This window comes from Pipistrellus kuhlii, unplaced genomic scaffold (assembly GCF_014108245.1).
Source record: "Pipistrellus kuhlii isolate mPipKuh1 unplaced genomic scaffold, mPipKuh1.p scaffold_m20_p_16, whole genome shotgun sequence".
NCBI classification, from domain to species: domain Eukaryota; kingdom Metazoa; phylum Chordata; class Mammalia; order Chiroptera; family Vespertilionidae; genus Pipistrellus; species Pipistrellus kuhlii.
This window is the reverse complement of record NW_023425471.1, coordinates 21,876,594-21,897,353: the sequence shown is the minus strand read 5'-3', so window position 1 is coordinate 21,897,353 and position 20,760 is coordinate 21,876,594. Positions and strand designations below refer to the sequence as shown.

At 35.8% G+C, this 20,760-nt stretch overlaps 1 protein-coding gene and 1 pseudogene across 1 annotated transcript in view; one reads left to right on the top strand and one right to left on the bottom strand.

Moving 5' to 3' along the window:
• CHM (CHM Rab escort protein) overlaps positions 1-20,760 on the bottom strand; it is a 152,440-nt gene that overhangs the window by 118,181 nt on the left and 13,499 nt on the right. Inside the window, 5 exon segments of the mRNA XM_045582361.1 lie at positions 1,654-1,879; positions 4,813-4,875; positions 4,878-4,932; positions 7,133-7,249; positions 15,558-15,933. Of these exon segments, the coding sequence (XP_045438317.1) occupies positions 1,654-1,879; positions 4,813-4,875; positions 4,878-4,932; positions 7,133-7,249; positions 15,558-15,933 (837 nt within the window).
• LOC118720129 lies at positions 5,261-6,462 on the top strand (annotated as a pseudogene).

The window sequence follows — 20,760 nt, the reverse complement described above, 5'->3', positions numbered from 1 at the left end:
TTATAACTGTGTTAAGATTCAAAACAATAGTGAGAACTATAATCATAAATGCTTATATTATAAAATAAAAATAAAGATGACTGGAATTCACTGGGTATCAGACTCAAAACTGACAAGGGGAGGAAATAGGAGGGATGAGCTGAGAAAACCCAAATAAAGGAAAATAAAAGATTTAATGAAGAGCAGAAGTTAATGAACAAGGACACAAATGATAACAGAGAGAATAAAAAACCCCAAAAGTTAATACTTTGAAAACGTAATAGAGACTGTGAAACTTGTCCAAGAGTGCATGGCTAGTAAATGGAGGAGCCAGGATTTATATCTACACAGTCTGTCTCCATAGTCCAGATTCTTAACTACTGTGCTCTACTACCATAAAAATGCTATGCATAAAAGAAAAGATGGCAATACCTAATTACATTAATCTTTTATTTTAAATAATTTTATTGATTTCAGAGAAGAAGAGAGAAGGAGAGAGAGATAAAAGCATCAATGATGAGGGAGAATCACTGATTAGCTGCTCCTGCACACCCTCTCCTGGCGATAGAGCCCACAACCTATGCATGTACCCCTGACCAGAGTCAAACCTGGGACCATTCAGTCCACAGGCTAATGCTCTATCCACTGAGCTAAACTCTCTAGGGTTGATTAAATTAATCTTAATGATATCTATGCATCATAAATACTATAAGGCAAGATATACATGAGACATATAACAGAAAAGATTAGTGTTCAGAATATATTAAACTTCAATAAGAAATCAATAAGAAAAAGACAAATGGGCAAAAGACACTAAGAAGCATTTTCCAGAAGGCAAACAAATAACCAATGACCGTAGGAGAAGACATTCATAAGTAATCTGGATAATGCAAAATAAAAACACAATGTGATATAATTACCAATTTGCACTTTGTAAAGTATATGATTGGCTAAACACTATGCTATATACCTAAAACTTATAAAAAATAATATTGAATATAAACTGTAATTGAAAAATAAAATGTAAAAACACAATGTGATGGTATTTTATGTAAGATAAATTGACAAAAATTAGAAAATATTGGCAAAGATGCAGAGCTGTGGGAATTCTGACATACTATTAGGGGAATGTAAACTGATACAACTCTCTGGAGAAATAACTGGGCACTATCGTAAATGAACATTCATATATCTATCCCCTGTCTCAGAAATTCCACTCCTAGGTATGTATCTTAGAGAAACTCCTGACTATGTATATCCTGAAACACATACAAGGATGTTAATAAAAGCAAAAAACTTGAAATATCGGGTGTCCATCAATAGAAAAACAAAAAAATAAATAAATTGCGCTATATTTACAATATATAATTCCCAATGTATAGCAATGAAAATAAATTTACTATAATTATACACAAGGATGATACTATGAAACATAATATTGAGTGGAAAAAGAAATATACAGTATGATTCTATTTTTAAAGTTCAAAACAGACCAAACTGAATATATCATTTAGGTAGTAAGTAAGTATGCAGGGTGAATGTTTATAAAAAATAGAACAATAAAGTATATGTTTGAAAATACTAAATCTTGAGTAAATCTAATGTTTGTCTAATTTTCATCCTTTATTCAAGTGTCACCTTAATAAGAAACCAAGGAACCAATGGCAGTCTTACCTGCAGAAACACTGAGGGAGCTCCCCTTGGCCATATAAAGGAAACAAAAAAGGAGTGTTGCCATAGCGCCCGAGACAGTGAAGAAAGTTTTTGATAGCTTTGAGTCCATCTAAGGTACTGCTGGTTGACTTCGGTGTCATTGCAATTGAATACAGAACAAAATGTTGGAGGTTCGGAGTTAATTTTTGAGTTTTTAAATATTCAGAAAATGTAATCTCCTCATAGGCTATGAAAACAAAGATGAAAATTTATCAAAAATCAGAACTAAATTTCAACTTAAAACTATTAAACAAAAAATGAGATCAAGTCTGTATAAATACTTGTCAAAGAAGATGGGTGGCAATATTACATTTTGGACAAAAAACAATGATTTGGGAGTACTGGGGACTAGAAATATAATATCAACTGGATTGATGGTACAATTTTTAAACTTTAAAGGATGAAACTTTATTTAATATTTTACAGATTCAAAAAGTAGAAAAGCATTAAAAAACTTATTAACCATCACAACTGCTTTCTGAGGTTGATAGTAAGGTTACCTCACTATATCATTAAAACTGCAGAAACACACACACACACACACACACACACACACACATTTAAAAAAAAGACAACAGTGTGAAGATAGTGAGAGGGAAAGTAGGGTGGAGAATAGATGGAGTTGGGAAAAGGGGGGCAGGGAATGGGAACAGAGAGATTTTGCTTGGAGCAATGGACACATGATGCAGTTTGTAAATATGTTGTTGAGCTATATATATCTGAAATTTGTATAATTTTGTGAACAAATGTCACCCCCAATAAATTCAATTAAAAGATGAAATAAAACTGCAGAATAACACCAATAATTGTATTTTGAAATATTAAATATAACAAATGAGCAAGTTTTTGATAAAAATAATAATAGAGCAGTACTTGATTTATTGAAATATATATACTTTTATTAAATCTAGGAACAGTGAACTTAATAAAGTAATGAAATTTAATTTCTTGATGGCTAGTGGAAATGATTTTACTGCCTTATAATCACACCACAAAAGATAAGAGACTCCTGAAAAATTCCTTTAGACCAGGGGTGGAGAATTTCCAGTCCGCAAGCCATGTAAGGATGACAAAATCATTTGATCTGGCACCGTAAGGCATTAGGGGTGAATTAATTAAATGTTTGACCAAATATAGCAGACTTATTTTTAAGTTGAGAATTTTGCATGGCCCTCGAATGAGGTTATAAATATCCAAATTACCCTTGGCAGAAAAAAAGGTTCCTCAATCCTGTTAAAACAAGAACAGAAAAAATATAATTGGACTGTTAGTCTTAGAAAATATAATTCCATGACAAAACACAAAAAACTGCCGAAACCGGTTTGGCTCAGTGGATAGAGCGTCGGCCTGCAGACTGAAAGGTCCCAGGTTCGATTCCGATCAAGGGCATGTACCTTGATGTTTCTCTCTCTTCGATGTTTCTAACTCCCTATCTCTCTCCCTTCCTTTCTGTAAAAATCAATAAAATATATTTAAAAAAAACTTTATAGAAATTGTTTATGTAAACAAAAATTATAACATTTACTGAGAGAGTATGTTTACATCACTATGAGAACAATTTGGCAGTATCTAATGGACCTGAAGCTGTAAGAGCAAAAGCTACATTTTTTAAAAAACGTTGTATTTATTGAGGTGACATTGGTTCACAACAGGTTTCAAGTGTTCAACTCAACAAAACATCATCTGCATATTTATTAAAAAATATTGCTATAGTTCTCATTATAACTTTATAGATGAATTGTCGATGGTATGTTCTTACTTTAGAAAACTTTTCTATCCTAATGCCCTTAAAGTGTAAAGCTCTGTCATTAAAGTGATACATTCAATTTTCAACAAACTGTGAAGTAACTGGCCCGAGATCACACAGTGAGATGGGTCAAAGCTAAGACCAGAAACCACATATTCTCCTAATCCAGTGGTTTCCACCATGTCATCTAGGCTTTAAAAAAACTCAATCAAAAATAAATAATTCAATATTCTATGCACAGTAATACTATAAAAATGAAAAAACTATATTTTTTATTACTGATGAAAAACATGAATGATACAATGCAAAAGAATACAGTATTCTCTCCCTTATCCATTGATCTGTTTTCCATGTTTTCAGTTACCCACAATCAACTGCAGTCCCAAAAATATTAAATGGAAAATTTCAGAATTAATTTATAAATTATAAATTGCACAGTTTTCAGTAGCTTGTGATGAAAGCTTGTGATATCCTGATCCACTCCACCTCATTCCACCCTGGACAGGAATCAGCCCCCTTGTCCAGCATATTCACACTGCATACACTGTGAGTTATTCATTCAGTCAGTAGCCATCTCAGTTATCAGATCAAACATCTCAGTATCACAGTACCTATGTTCAAGTAACTCTTATTATCCTATATAATAAAAGGCTAATATGCAAATCGACCAAATGACAGAAAGACTGGTCGCTATGACATGCCCTGACCACCAAGGAGCATACATTCAGTGAAGGAGCTGCCCTCTGGTGGTCAGTACGCTAATGGCTAATCAGAAGGCCTGAGCCAGGTTTACAGCCTCTCCCACCTCTGAGGCAATGCTAAGGATGTCTAATTGATGGCTTGAATTTCGTGCACTGGGCCTCCAGTACTTAATAATAGCAGTGACACTGGCAATTTGTAATCAAAGAGTAGTCATAAAGTGTGTATATGCATAGAAAAACCTAGTGTATATACTGTTCGGTACTATCTGCAGTTTCAGGCATCCACTTGGGGTCTTGGAACATATGGGGGGACTACTCTATCATCTACAAAAAACCAGTTGTCAACAATATTTAATTAGCAAGAATAAAAATTAATACACAGCACAGTGTTTCTTCAGTGATAAAATATTCCATACCATCACTGCAGCCACAATAGCTACTAACTATATTTGGCGATTGATACTTGAAATATGGCTAGTGTGACTGAAGAACTGAATTTTACATTTTATTAATTTTAACAGCAACATGTTGCTAATGGCTATTCTAATGGACAGTGCACAGTAAGAATGTATTTTAAGAGAGTAATAAATGGCTCACTACAATAGGGCAAACACATTAAAATAATAAGAAAGCTTAAATAATTATAGAACACAATTAAATGAAAAAGAATACCTTTATATTCACCGGGATGTTTCTCATGCTCCATACAAAATGTAAGAAACTTCATTAGCATTGCTTTTCTACCATAGTAAGTTGTTTACTATTAAAGACATCTGCTCTCGAACAAGGAACCTGAAATACATGGTTTTAAGTTAAGAACATGTTTCTTAGTGATAAACAAGTATTCCAAAAAACATTTTTTTTCATTTAAGTATAACAAGATTATTTCCATTCTAGCCAGGCTATATCACATTACCTACCTTCAGTTCCAATAACACCTCTGTTGACTCCAGAGCTAATTAACTTGTAAGCTCTCATACTTTAATTTATCAAGTTACTCCTTATGTCATTAAAAGGCCAACAGTGGCTGTATAGTTGCCTCTCCTCTTCCCTCCCCACCAAGTGGTAGGTGGAAATAGGAAAAGTAAATGAGTGTGATGAAGAAGTAATAGCCCAATAGATGGAAAGGAAACCAGAAATAGTAACAGACCCAAGAATGCTAGGGTTTTCCTCTGAGCTGATGATCAGCGAAAGAAGAAAGAAGTCTATGCATAAGTGGCCTTCAGTGAGAGAAGAGCTCCCAGGAATCTCCATTTAAGAAACTCGCGGAAACCGGTTTGGCTCAGTGGTAGAGCGTCAGTCTGCGGACTGAAAGGTCCCAGATTCGATTCCGGTCAAGGGCATGTACATTGGTTGCGGGCACATCCCCGGTATGGGGTGTGCAAGAGGCAGCTGGTCGATGTTTCTCTCTCATCGATGTTTCTAACTCTCTATCTCTCTCCCTTCCTCTCTGTAAAAAATCAATAAAATATATTTTAAAAAAATAAAAAAATTAAAAAAAGAAACTCCCAAGGATCTCTAACTACCTCTCTCCTTGTAGGATTTTGACATTGCCGAGCAATTTGACTCCATGATTCCTGATGCAGAGTGCCTAAAGATCATGTGTGAGATCCTGAATTCATTTCAGATAGGTGACTTCCTGGTCAAGGTGAATGATAAGCACATCCTAGATGGGATGCATACAATCTGTGAGGTTCCTAATACCATCTGTTCATCAGTGGACAGGCTGGACAAGGTGTCCTGGGAGGAAGTAAAGAACGAGATGGTGGGAGAGAAGGGCCTCACACCTGAGGTGGTTGACTGCACTGGGGACTTCATTCAGCAGCATGGTGGGATATCCCAGGTGGAATAGCTGCTTCAGGATCCTAACTATCCAAAAACTAGCAGGCCTTGGAAGGCCTGGGAGACGTGAAGCTGCTGTTTGAATACTTGACTCTTCTTGGCACTGCTGATAAGATTTCCTTTGACCTGAGCCTTGCTCAGGGACTGGACTACTATACTGGGGTGACCCATGAAGCTGTGCTGCTACATACCCCAGCTCAGGCAGGGGAAAAGCTCCTCGGTATGTGCAGTGTGGCTGCTAGAGGGCGCTATGATGATCTAGTGGGCATGTTTGACCACAAAGGGTGCAAGTTGCCTGTGTGGGGCTCAGCATTGGAGTGAGTAGATCTTTACCGTGAAACTGAGGCTACAGGTACTGAAGAAGAAGGTATGGACCAAAGAGAGACAGGTATTTGTGGCATCTATACAGAAGAGCTATTAGAGGAAAGACTGAAGCTTGTCTCAGAGCTGTGGGATGCAAAGATCAAAGTAGATGTCTAAAGAGAAGACCTTGTGAAGGAAATTAAAAGGAGAATAAGCCAGCCCCTTTGCATGTGCTGAATTGAGAAAACTACGAGAGGAAAGTGGACAGGCACTATTTAAGGCTAAGACAAAACTCTGAATATGTACTTCAATAGCTTTGCATACTTCCAGTGGGAAATCTGAAGAGTAGTCAAAACAGAGACTTTTTATTTTTATTATGATTATTTTATTGGTAATTATACTGTGCCATTTTTCATAGGAGGCCCTGGGGGCTCAGGGGCTACAAGGACTGAGACTGAGATGGTCTCCTCTGCAGGGCACTACCCTAGGGGCAGACTGCTCCCCACACCAGTCACCAAAGGTGCAATAAAATATCTTAACCACTGTGGGGGTTTGGGGAAAGGTCAATGGCATGTCATCCCTAACTGGGAACAAATGACATCTCAAATCTAGCAATGTTGTCCAAAATTAACACTTTCTCAATACCAAGATCAAGTTCCTGAAGATCTCCTAAGAAAATTAACACATTTTAATTGAGAAATTTCTTAATATTTATATTTGTAAATCATCATGCAAGACTGGGATTTTCTGCTTTACCAGGAAAATAATCTTGCGTTACTCATCCTTCCAAAGCAAACCATAATAAATTAAATTCATATCCAGTTACAATACTTGATCAGCACAGTACCTGTTCCACTCTTCCTTCTCGAAATGCAAGAATCCTGGTAATATTTTTGAACTCTGCATAGTGACTGACATTAGATTTGATTAGAAGATCAATAAGCAATCCTCGAGAATACAGCAGCTGAACAAAGAAAATATTTTTGAGGATGAACTAAAAGGTAAAAGTGGAAAAATTGATAACTATCAAATAAAGATATATAATTTTATTACATTTTAAATTACTTGTTAAAAGCGTTATACATATTAATGTTTTAATACGTAACATATTATAGGCTCACAATTATCTGAAATTCAAAATTGAAAAACCTCTGGACTTCTAAGTTTTTTCATAACTGGTTTGGCAACAAAACCTGACCCAAATGGATAGAAGGCTCTTCTTTCTACCTTTCTCTCACTTAATGTGAATATTCATACAACTGATGGCAGAAATATTAATATGTTCAACTAAAGACTGCCTCCTCAGACCCTATATATGAATATTACATCATATATAGCATATCAGCATTTATACTATATTACTTTCTAAAATACATATTTTATTACATTTATTGGGGTGACATCTATAATAATAAAACTTTAATATGCTAATTAGACAAGATGAAGCCGGGGCTGCAGAAAACCTGGGCCATGGGGGCCTGCTGGCAGTAAGAATGAAGCCTGTGTCCTGGATGACAGGGAGAAGCTGGTGCCAGCAGCCGGGGGAAGGAAGGCCTACTCTTGCATGAATTTTGTGCATCAGGCCTCTAGTTGATTAATTAAATCATATAGGTTTGTAGTGTAAAATTCTGTAATATATCATCTGTATATTGTATTGTGTGTTCACCACCCAAAGTCAAGTCTCCTTCCATCACCATTTATTCTTCCTTTACCCTCTTCTATCTCCCGCTGGCTCCCTTTCCCTCTGGTAATCACCATTCTATTACTTGTGCCTATTAGGTTTTGTTTATGTTTAATCTAAAGTACATATTTTTAAATCTGAATAACAGAAGACAACAGGCCCCAAGGGTTTTAGATAAGGAATTGAAGCTCTGTAAGGCCAGGTAGTTAGTTATTAAGATGAAACTAGCTCCCTGAACTTCCTCATCATCCTATATAATAAAAGGGTAATATGCAAATTGACCGAACAGCAGAACAACCAGTCACTATGATGTGCACTGACCACCAGGTGGCAGACGCTCAATGCAGGATCTGCCCCCTGGTGGGCAGTGTGCTCCCACAGGGGAAGCACCACTGCTCAGCCACAAACAGGACTGAAGGCTGGCAAGCCTGGCACAGCTACAGTGGTGGTGGGAGTGGCAAGAGCCTCCCCCTCCTCTGCAGCAGTGCTAAGGATGTCCTACTGTGGCTTAGGCGCGCTCCCCCTAAGCTGTCAGGTCAGTCAGACATCCCCTGAGGGCTCCCAGACTACTAAAGGGTGCAGACCAGGCTGAGGGACTCCCCCCCCCCACCCGCCAGTGCATGAATGTAATGCACTGGGCCTCTAGTAAAAAACAAAAAAGTTGATTATGCATTTCCACCAAAAGAGAAAAAGTATAAGATCCCTCTGTAATCCCAACAGTCTAGATTTATCTGAGATATGTCTTTATCAAGAGTTTATTGCCAGCATTCATGTGAAGGATATATTTCATCTTTTAACATCTCTCATAATCAATATCAGAGAAACAAAAACAATTTTGATAGTATTAAATAGCAGACTTTTTAATATATATATATATATATATATATATATATATATATATATATATTATTAATTTCAGATAAGGGAGAGAGAGAAAAACATAATGATGAGAAAGAATCATTGATTGGCTGCCTCCTACACACCCCACACTGGGAATCTAGCTCGTATGCCCTGACTGTGAATTGAACCCTGACCTCCTGGTTCATAGGTCGACGCTCAACCACTAAGCCACACTGGGTGGGCTTAACTAGCATGTTTTAAATTTAACCATATGATTAAATGCCACAGATTTTGCTATTTTCTATATTGAGATACCATTAAGTGAGTATAACTAAATAAATATTAAAATTTTAAATGTTATATCTATAATAAGGAAAATAAAATTTTAAAAATTAGCTTTACTTCAAAGAAAAAGGGAATTTCTAAATCAATCTAAATCATTAGTCTGAGTAACGAAGAGACCAGTAAAGAATTTGTTAATCAATTATTAGTTAGGTGAATTTTTATAAACTATGCACTATATTAGTCAAGCATTGGGCAGAACAAACAAAATTGGCATTTTTTTTAAACAAATCCAATTTCCTGACTAAATTATGGCATGTTACTCCATTAATTTTAGCCCAATATACTACACAACTGATATAAGCCCATGTTTTAGATACTGTATTGCCAAATCTTAATTTTATAATTGTAGTAAAAGGGATGCTTCAAATAACTTATTTGTTTAAAAATACTTGAGATTCAATGATCCCTCAGTAGTCATAATAATTTCACAAACATTAATATATCTAACAAAATGTATGTACACTTCATGAGATCTAATAAAGCTTAAGATTTAATGTGAGCTTTAAAAATAATGCCTTTTAAGATGTCACTCAAAAGGTGATGTCAGAAGAATGGTGGCATGAAAGAGCCCTTTGTCTTCTCACCTTGAAATTTCAACAACTTAACAAACTATAATTCAACAAAGCCATCCCTGCTCAACACAGATGCATGCCTGAGGTACCTGCACACTGAAACCTATAAAGGTGGGTAAAGGGGAAGATGAGAAGGGAGAAAAGTACAGATGGCCCCCAGATGCAGTCCTGCAGCTGGGAGCTAGCAGCTTGGCCTGCTGGGATAGTGGAGGAAGCTGACAGTAGCAGGAACAGAGGCAGGGGGCAGGGATAGCTGACCAGTGGCAAGGGAGCAAATAGTGTCTGAACCAGCAGACTCTGAAGAGACTAAGCAACAAGGAAGAGAAAGTGTCTGAGTCAGCAGGCTCCTGACAGAGCCCATGGTTCTGCTGTGTGACTTTCTACCATTAGGCTGGCGATCATGTTTCAAAGAAATGGAACCACAGAGCCCGCATGGAATCCCCAAACTCAGCCTTTGCCTTTGGAGTTGGATTAGGAACATATTATCGGTAAACCAAGAGCTATTGCAGTAGAACCGCTGTATTCCTATGTGGTAGACCCCCAGTTGTAGTGCTTGGGACAGGACTCATGGAGGTCAGGGTCACCATTATGATGAGAGCAAACTAAAACCAACCCTAAGCAGCATGGCTGTAGTATCTTAGGAAAGCTGCAGAGGTTCATGACTGGGAGCTTACAGAGGTAAAAAATCTGGCAACTCAGCACCAACTACTAGAAAAAGTAGATCTCTTTAGAGATAAATGTGTAGGCAAAGGGGAAAGTAAATACCATGAATAACCATAGAAACGAGATGACCAGAAAGAAAATGAAAAATATCCAGAAAGTAAGCTGGAACAGATAGAAATATGTAATATAAATGACAGATATTTCAATATTGCAGTTCTAAATATACTAGACGAGATATGAGAAACTACTGACAGGAAATTCAATTCACTCAGAAAACAAATCAATGAACAAAACAAGTATTATACTGAAAAGACTGAAATTTTAAAAAAGAACCAAACAGAAATCCTAGAAATGAAGCGTGCAATTAAGAAGATTTAGAGTGAACTACAATATTTAGCATAGAAAACAGAGCCAACCAGATGAAGGAAAGAATTAGTGGTGTTAAATATAGGAGTCTAGATATGATGCAGAAGGAAGAAGAGAGAGACCTGGGGCGGGGGGGCCTGAAAGAGTTTTTACAACTATCTAACTCTATCAGAAAAAGCAATATTAAAATTATAGGCATTCTGGAAGAGAAGGAGAGGGGGCATAGAATGGAGAGTCTATTAATATAAATAGTTGATGAGAAGTTTCCAAACTTATAGAAAGAACTACATCCACAAATCCAAGAAGCAAACAGAACACCTAGTTACCACAATCCAAAAAGGCCCTCTCTATGGCACTGGGTATTAAAGCTGTCAGAAATAAATGACAAAAAAATAAATAAAAATCTCAAGACAGCTATGTAAAAGAAGAAAGTGGTCTACAAAGGAAAACACATCAAAAGTTCATCTGATTTCTCAACAGAAATTCTACAAGCCTGAAGAGAGTAGAACCAAATATTCAAATGTCTGAAAGAGATAAATTACCAGCCACAAATAATATATCCACCAAAATTATACTTTAAATAAATATGAAGGAGAAACAGAGATATTCCCATACATACAGAAACAGATGGATTTTATCACCAGAAAACTTCCATTGCAGGAAATACTCAAGGGATTTATTCTATCCGAAACAAAGAATATAAGGTCACACACAACACTGAAAGTAAGATTACTAAAATACTTAAAGCATAAAGAGGGATAATTTGTGACAACAAAAACATAAAAGGTAAACTAGCAAAAGAGAATGAAGATCAGAGGTACTCAAAAGAAAAGGAAAAAAAAAGCTAGTTTATTTTTTATAAACCTAAAGGTAACCACACAAATATTAACAAAACAGGACACATAGCTTGAAAAGGGGGGGGGGGGGGCGGGGAGGGGAACAGCGGAAATAAGTATGCCATCAAACAAAAACAAGATACACAAAGGAAAAGAACCAATGGAGGCAGGGAGCTACCAGAAAAAAATAATAATAAAATGGCTATAGGAAATCCTCTTACATCAATAATTATCCTAAATATAAATTATCTGAATTCCCCAATAAAGAGGCAGAGAATAGCAGAGTGGATCAAAAATCAAAACCCTACAACCATATGTTGCCTACAAAAGAAATGATAGGCACCCAAATAAAGAAGAACAAAATCAAACTGTCATTTTTTGTGGAAGACATGATTCTGTACACAGAAAACCCTAAACACTCCAAAAACAAACAAATAAACAAACAAAAACTATTAGAAACAATTAAAAAATACAGTCAAGTTGCAGGATTGAAAACTAATATGCAAAAATCCACTATCTTCCTATATAAAAACAAAACTTCAGAAAAAGAAATGAAAAGAACAATTCATTTTGCAATTGCAACCAAAAGAATAAAATAACTAGAAGTAAATGTAATAAAGAACACGAAAGACCTATATACTGAAAATTAGAAGGAATTATTAAAAGAGATTATAAAAGACACAACAAAATGGAAAAATATTCCATGTTCATGGATTAGAAGAATCAACATAGTTACAATATCCATATTACCCAAAGCAATATACATACTTAATGCAATCCCCATCAAAACTCCAATGTCATTTTTTAAAGAAATAGAACAAGAAATCATCAGAGCCACCATAGAATCCAAATAGCCAAAGCAATTCTGAGAAAAAAGAACTGAGCTGGAGGTATCATACTACCTGATTTCAAATTACACTACAGAGCAGTAATAATCAAAACAACAAGGTATTGGCAGAGAAATAGACATACAGGTCAAATAATACAGAATAGAGAGCCAAGGTATAAAACCAAGTGTATATGAGCAGATAATTTTCAACAAAGGAGCCAAAAACACACAATGTAGTACATATAGTCTCTTCAATAAATGGTGCTGGGAAAACTGGAAATCCATATGCAATAGAATCAAACTAGATTACAGTTTGTCCCCATCTACAAAAATTAATTCAAAATGGATCAAAGACCTAATCTAAATATAAGACCCAAAACAGTAAGTTACATGTAAGAAAATATAGGTACCAAATATATGAACCTTGGTTGTAGACAACATTGTATGAACTTGACCCCAAAAGCAAGGGAAATAAAGGCAAAAGTAAATGAATGGGACTATATCAAACTAAAAAGCTTCTGCACAGCAAAAGAAACTGGCAACAAAACAAAGAGGCAGCCAACCAGATGGGATATGATACTTGCAAACAGTAGCTCCGACAAAGGTTTAATTTCCAAAACATATAAAGAAATCATAAAATCAACACCAAACACACAACCCAATCAAAAAGTGGGCAGAAGATCTGAAAATGCACCTCTCCAAGACATACCATCCAAGCAGTCAATAGATATATGTAAAGATGTTCAACCTAACTGGCTATTAGGGAAATGCAAATCAAAACTACAATGAGATACCAACTCATACCTGTTAGAGTGACCATTATCAACAAAACAAGCAATATCAAGTGTTGGACAGATTGTGAAAAAGGGAACCCTCATTCAGTGCTGGTAGGAATGTAGAATGGTGACAACCACTACAGAAAGCAATCTGGCAATTCCTCAAAATTTTGACAATACAGTTAACCATAGGACACAGCAATTTCTCTCCTGGGTATACACAGGAAAAACTCAAAATCATATATTCACAAAGTCATATGTATCCTTATGTTCATTGCAGCATTATTCACTATGGCTAAGACAGGGAAACAACCAAAGTGTCCTGCGGTAGGTCTAGATAAAGAAGATGTGGTACAAATACACAACAGAATACACTGACCTAACATTAGAGTTAAAACAGTCATATGAAAGGATGAAATAATGACATTTATAACAACCTGACCCTTGAGAACATTACACACCTTGAGAACATTATGCTAACTGAGAAATCAGTCATAAAAAGCTAAAAACCATATGACTTCACTCATATGTAGGATATATTGTAAAACTGAAACTCATGAACACAAGCAGTGTGATGGTTGCCAGAGGGAAGGGGATGGGGGGGAAAGGGGTAAGAGTCCTAATATATGGTGGCAGAAGATTTGATTTTGGGTAGTGAGCACATGATATAATATACAAATCTTGTAACATAGAAAACCACACCTTATACCTCTATGTTCATGCTGACCAATGTTACCCCAATAAATTTAATTTAAAAAAAGATAGCACTCAAGAATAAAAATACATTTAAATTAAAACTATTCTAAACTTTTGTCTGAAGCTTAGAAATACTGAATATGTTACCATATTTAAACTTAAGCCTTTTTTTTCACCACTCTCTAATGCTCTACCATAGCAATTTCACAGTGGTGAGAGGCTAAAGTATATTTCAATGTTATTAAAATAATGGGTACTAGATTTAATAATTAATGATTTTTACTTCCCATGGACTGTTGCTTCCATTGGGGTACAGATATTCTTAGAAATGAGTTTTAATTGTAAGGACTTCATCTTTGTTTATCTTGTCTATTAGTCTAAGCCAGTGGTTCTCAACCTTTCTATTGCCGCGAACCTTTAATACAGCTCCTCAAGTTGTGGTAACCCCCAACCATAAAATTATTTTCGTTGCTACTTCATAACTGTAATTTTGCTACTGTTATGAATCATAATGTAAATATCTGTGTTTTCTGATGGTCTTAGGTGACTGTGCTAGCATTTCTCAACCTGTGGGTCTCGACCAACAGGTTGAGAATCGCTGCTATAGAACCATCTTGTGTTATGGTCAAGGCAGAAATTGACGGGGGATCTCAGACTGTGCCCCCTGACTGGTAGGGCTATGGCCTGAGGTCCCCTGCCCCAGCCCAGTGCCAAGCAGCCTCAGGTCCCTGCTGATTGCTCATTAAGGCTCATTATGGGAACTTGGCCTCTGCTGTGGGTGTGGTCATCCTGTGTTATGGAAATCATACCTCTGCTGTGGATGCCACCATCGTTTTGATAGTGTGATGGTCAATTTGCATATTCCCCCTTTATTAGGTAAGATAGGTTTCATGTTTAGTCTTCTATGTTACAAGATCTGTGTGTTGTCTGCCTTTTCTCACTTTCTTATTGGTTGCCCTCAACTTATAGGACTTAGTCTCTTTAATTTTCACTTGGTCTTTAAATTTTCATTCAATCCTATAGCTTAACTTTTTAAGACCATTATCCTTTATCTTACTAGTTTTCTATTCTTTTGTACTAAATTAGCTTTGCTTTCTATAAATCCAATGCAAACCTGTACCCTCCTAATACTAAGACACTGACCTAACATTAGAGTTAAGGATGGAAACAACCAAAGACATTCTTCCCAGCCTCTCTGACCCCACTTTTATTAAATTATACCTGAACAAATGATTTTCAAAAAGGCATTGGTTTTTTAAGAATGTTTATTACCACATAGATGTTAAAAAAGTTACTATATATACGGGCTAAAAAAAAGTTCACTTAGGATTGACTATAAATAACATGAATCTGAATTAGGATCATTAGACTTTTCCTCTTGATAAAATTCAAATCCATACAGTAGGAGAGTATTAGGGTAGAATTATGCTCTAGTACAAAAGTACCCTTGCAATATAATACTGAGCATTTTTAATAATTTTAACCTATATGTAAAAATATTTAATGGAATTAAAAATCCTCTTGACTATTACATCTTTAGAAAAAAATGTTCTACACTTCACAGAAGAAAAAAAATTACAAAAATTGTGTTCATGGGCCAAAATACTATTTTCAATCAACTGAAAATTAGTACTGTTCTATGACAAAAAGGGCAAAATTGGTACTTACCTTTTATACCAAATCAATATTAAATTTCCTGCCTTCTTTAACAATTTGTGAGTAAGTAATCCTATTTTTCTTTGGTTGGTTTGCAATGTCTTCTACTATAGGCACATTTTCACTTGTTCCCTCTTCTGAAGTTGACCGCATACAAGTTTTATCATCACAACAGTTTTCTTTCACCCTGGTCATTTCAACATCATTTACTTGTAGGGCACTCCCTGAAGTTTGTTCTGTGAGCACTTCACCGCTCACAGTGCTTAATGACTCATCTTGTGTAGGAAGGCAGGCAGAGTTTGTAGCTTCTGTGGAGTTCACAGATGTCACTGAAGAGTGATTTTTCTGCAGTGCACCAGCCTCTTCAACACCTTCATGCAAATCCTGACTAATAAGAAATTATAATAACAATCAATACCACATTTTTAAATAATTGTATTTGGTTGCATTTTTATATTTTAACTTGTAATGACAATTTTTATTCCTTTACCCCATTCAACCTTATCAAGTTCACTGTATGTTTTGCCTTCTGTGAACCACACATTAAACATTAATCTGTTCAGGTTTCAATACAATGTGAAACATAATTAAGATTTATGACTCAGTGGTTGAGCATTGAAGTATGAACCAAGAGGTCACAGTTTGATTCCTGGTTGATTCCAACAAGCCTGGGTTGCTAACTCAATCCCCAATAGGGGCAGACAGGAGGCAGCTGATCAATGATACTCTCTTATCATGGATGTTCCTACCTCTCTTTACTTCTCCTTTCCTCTCTGAAATCAATAAAAATATATTAAAAAATACTTGAAAAACACAAATATTTCAGTGGTTAGCAGACTGTATCACAGTGCATTTTAAGAATTGTGTGCATACATATGGGCCTAGCCAGTGGCCATGGACAATGGGGGTTGGGGGGGGCATATCTAGGGAGGGGCTTGAGATGGGAATGGGGGAATAAGGACAATTATGTGAGACCATAATCAATAAAAAAATTTAAAAAATTAAAAAAATAATAAATTTAAAACAAAAAATTAAAAATAAAATCATTTGTCCACCTGTGTGTGGGGGGGGGAATTATTTTGCCTTTTTAAAAATTTCCTTTTCATTAAATTTATTGGGGTGACACAATTACACAGGTTTCAGTTATAAAATATAATTCATCATCTGTACACTGTATTGTGTGTTTACCATCCCAAGGCAAGTCCCTGTCCATCACCATTTATCGCCCTGACACCCTCCTCTATGAGCCTCCTCTGGGCAATCACCACACTGTTGTCCTTGTACAGGAGTTTTTTCCCTTTTAAAGCAGACAAGTGAACGCTATTTTTTAATCAAATCAAAATAATGCTCAAGAACTAATAGCAACTCACACATTAGAATGGCTATTATCAACCAGACAAGAAATAAGAAGTGTTGGAGATGTCGTGGGGGAAAAAAAATGAGCCCTCATTCACTGGAGGTAGGAATGTAAACTGGTAGAGCCACTATGGAAAACAGTATGGAGTTTACTCACAAAATAAAAAAAATAGAGTTACCATATGACTCAATAATTCCCTGTCTGGTTATCTATGAAAAAAAATTAGAAAACATTTACCTGTAAATATACACACCCCTATGTTCATTGCTGCATTATTCAGTGACTAAAACATGGAAACAATCAAAGTGCCCTTCAATAGAGGTACATAGAACATATGGTACATATATACAATGGAATGCTACTTAGCCATAAGAAAAGATAAAATGCTACCATTGCAACAACATGATGGACCTTGAGAATATTATGCTAAGTGAAACAAGATAGTCAGAAAAAGCTAAGAACCATATGATTTCACTAATTTGTGGAACATAAAACTGAAACACACAAACACAGACAACAGTATGGTGGTTACCAGAGGGAAGGCGGTGGGGATAGAAATGGATAAAGGGAGCCAATGGTGTCAGAAGATGATTTCACTGTGGATGATAGGCACACAATGCAATAAACAGATCATGTATTACAGAAATGTACACTTGAAATCTATATAATTTTATTAACCAATGCCACCACAACAAATTTAATCTACACTAATAAAAGAGAAACATGCAAATTAACTATCACTCCAGTACACCAAGCCACATTCACCAGCCAATCAGGAGTGACTATGCAAATTAACCTAACCAAGATGGCAGCCATTCATGGAGCTGAAGCAAGCAGGATGTTTGGGTTGCCCCCGGCGATGGAGGAAGCCAAGCTTCCTGGCTGGCCATGGCCTCTCTCAAGGAAGTTGGGGATGAGAAGGCCACCAGGGGAGGCAGTTGGGGATGATCAGGCCGGTGGGGGGCATTTGGGTCAGCAGGCTGGTGGCGGGGGGCAGTTAGAGGTGAGCAGGCCAGCAGGCAGAGTGGTTAGGGTTAATCAGGCAGGCAGGCAGGCAGGTGAGTGGCTGGAGCCAGCAGTCCCGGATTTTGAGAGGGATGTCTGACTGCTGGTTTAGGCCCAATACCTGTAAACCAACAATAGGACATCCTTCAAGGGGTTCCAGATTGGAGAGGGTGAAGGCCCGGCTGAGGAACACCCCCCACCATGCACAAATTTCGTGTACAGGACCACTAATAAAAAAAATAAAATAACAATGAAAAAATGTTTTCAAACATTGAAATCCTACCAGATAAAAGGTTCCTGTTCTTTCTCTATACCAAATCACCTTCTTTATCTACTATATTCCTGTCTCATCTCTCCTACTATCCAACATGGCATCTCTAATTCTTAATTTATCAACTCTATTCTCCATGTATTGGTCCATATAATTTGTTTATTCTGGGTTATTCTTTTCACTCCCCATAATGTCATAATTCCCCCTATTCCCAAACAATGAGGTACTTCAACAATCTATCCACCCTAAGAAAACATTTAAATTTCATTTTGAAGATGTCATTCCTAACCAACGACATTCATCATTCTATTACTACCCCATGTCCCCAAAATACACCCATGAAGTTTACCTTGATTCACATATCAGTTCCTTTTTAACACAATAAATATTGTAATAAAAAGGGTAAAATGAAAGAGTAAAATAACTTATTTTAAATGTCAAAAGAAATAAAATTCCATATTTTTATTGTTATAATATAGTAATTTTAATTAAATATAATGAAAAAGAAATTGACATAATTAATGTTATGATACTTTTTAGATCTAGGAAATTATTGTCAGGAAAGCTCTAGTCCTAGATGTATTATTTTGCAAATATTACGCAATTCAAAATCTCTCAGATTCCCCATCTATAAAATGGAGATCATTTCATGAGGCTGTTGTAAAACAAATGAGCTACCATATATGAAAAGTATTTTATAAACTCTAAAGAAAAGAAAAAAAAAGGCTTTTGGTTCCATAAAAGGACTATTTATCCCTGGAGAAACTGCAGCTGTGAGAGTTGACCTCAGCCTTTTAAGACCAAAATAATCTGTCGGGCAATGAGGCAGGCAGGTGAGCTGTTAGGAGCCAGTAGTCCTGGATTGCACGAGGGTTTCTGATTGCTGGTTTGGGCCTGATCCCTATAAATCAGCAGTAGGACATCCTTTGAGGGGTCCCATATTGGAGAGGGTGCAGGCAGAGCTGAAGGACAACTCCCTGCTCCCCCTTGCCCAGTGCACAAATTTCATGCACTGGGCCACTAGTTTATTTATAAGTGTTTTGTAAAAATAGTCAATATTGAATCTACCTTTATTACCTAAAATATACAAAATAAAAATTTTAAAAAGAATAGAATTTAAAAGACTACTGGTTATGACTATAATATTTTTATGACCAAATGATATATACTTTATTGATTCTTGATGGAATATCAAGTGACATATGTAACAATAAAACAATAGAGTTTAGCCTACTAAACATCAACTCTATAAATAAGCTAAATCACTGGTCTAAAATGAGAAGACAAGTCATAGTATTTCAACATTCATATTATTATAAAGCTATCTTTACATGATACTTTTGGGAATGTATCAAAATATTTTAAATACTTAAAATAAATATATATTGTGTATCAAGGATTGAAGTTTGACTTGTATTTTCTTGATGCAATTAAATTCACTAAACTCTTGGGGTGAATGACCATTAAAGTTTAGAACATATAGTAATTTGCCATTTGGTCAGATTGTGGATTTGATTTGCACATAATGAGAGAGTAGAGTGTAAGAATAAGATAATTAGCAAGTTAGAGACCCTAAACAATTACCTAGCATTAGTGTATAATTACAAAGTCCTCAGGAAGTGATAATAACATCATTTCTGAAAAACAAAAAAACAAACAAAAACAACAACAACAACAAAAACTCATTAAGTGAGCCTAACGCAAAGTAGAAAACACAATTAACTTGTGTTGTATGGTTATGGAGAGAAAACACATGACCCTCAATAGAAAATAGACTCTAAAAATAAAAAGCCAATGGAAAAGAAGATGTAAAACTGTTTCTCTTTGCAGAAGACATGACTATGTAAAAATTTTAAGGAATATACAATAGAATACATAGAATTAAGAAGTCAGTTCAGCAAGATTTCAGGATATAAGATCAACACTTGTAAAATAATTGTATTTATAAATACCAATTACAAACATGTGAAATCCAAAAATCAAAAAAGCAATACCTACTCAAAACTGCAATGCTCCAAATGAAATTAAATACTTAGACATACTACTAATAATACATGTACCAGAATGGTATACCGAAATCTATACAATTCTGTGCAAAGAAATCAAAGATAACCTCTGTAAATGAAGAGATACACCTGTTGATGGAACTGAAGACAAAACAAAAAAGATGTCAATTCTCCCCAAGTTGATCTATAGTTTTAATGCAATTCCTATCAAAATTCCAGCAACATTTTTTAGACAAACTTGTTTAAATACTTATAGGGAAAGATAAGAATTCTAGAATAGCTATAACAATGTTGACAAAGAAAAATGAATTTGGCCAGTTTGCTCAGTGGTTAGAGTGTTAGCCTGTGGACCCAAGGTTCTCAGGTTCCATTCCAGGTCAAGGACACATACATCATTTGCAGGTTCAATCCTAGGCCTGGTCAGTGTGCATGCAGGAAGCAACCAACTGATGTGTCTCTCTCATATCCATATTTCTCTCTTTCTCTGTCTCCCTCCTTTCCATGCTCTCTAAAAATCAACTGAAAAAAATATTCTCAGATGAGGATTAAAAAAAAAAGAATACATTTGGAGGAATC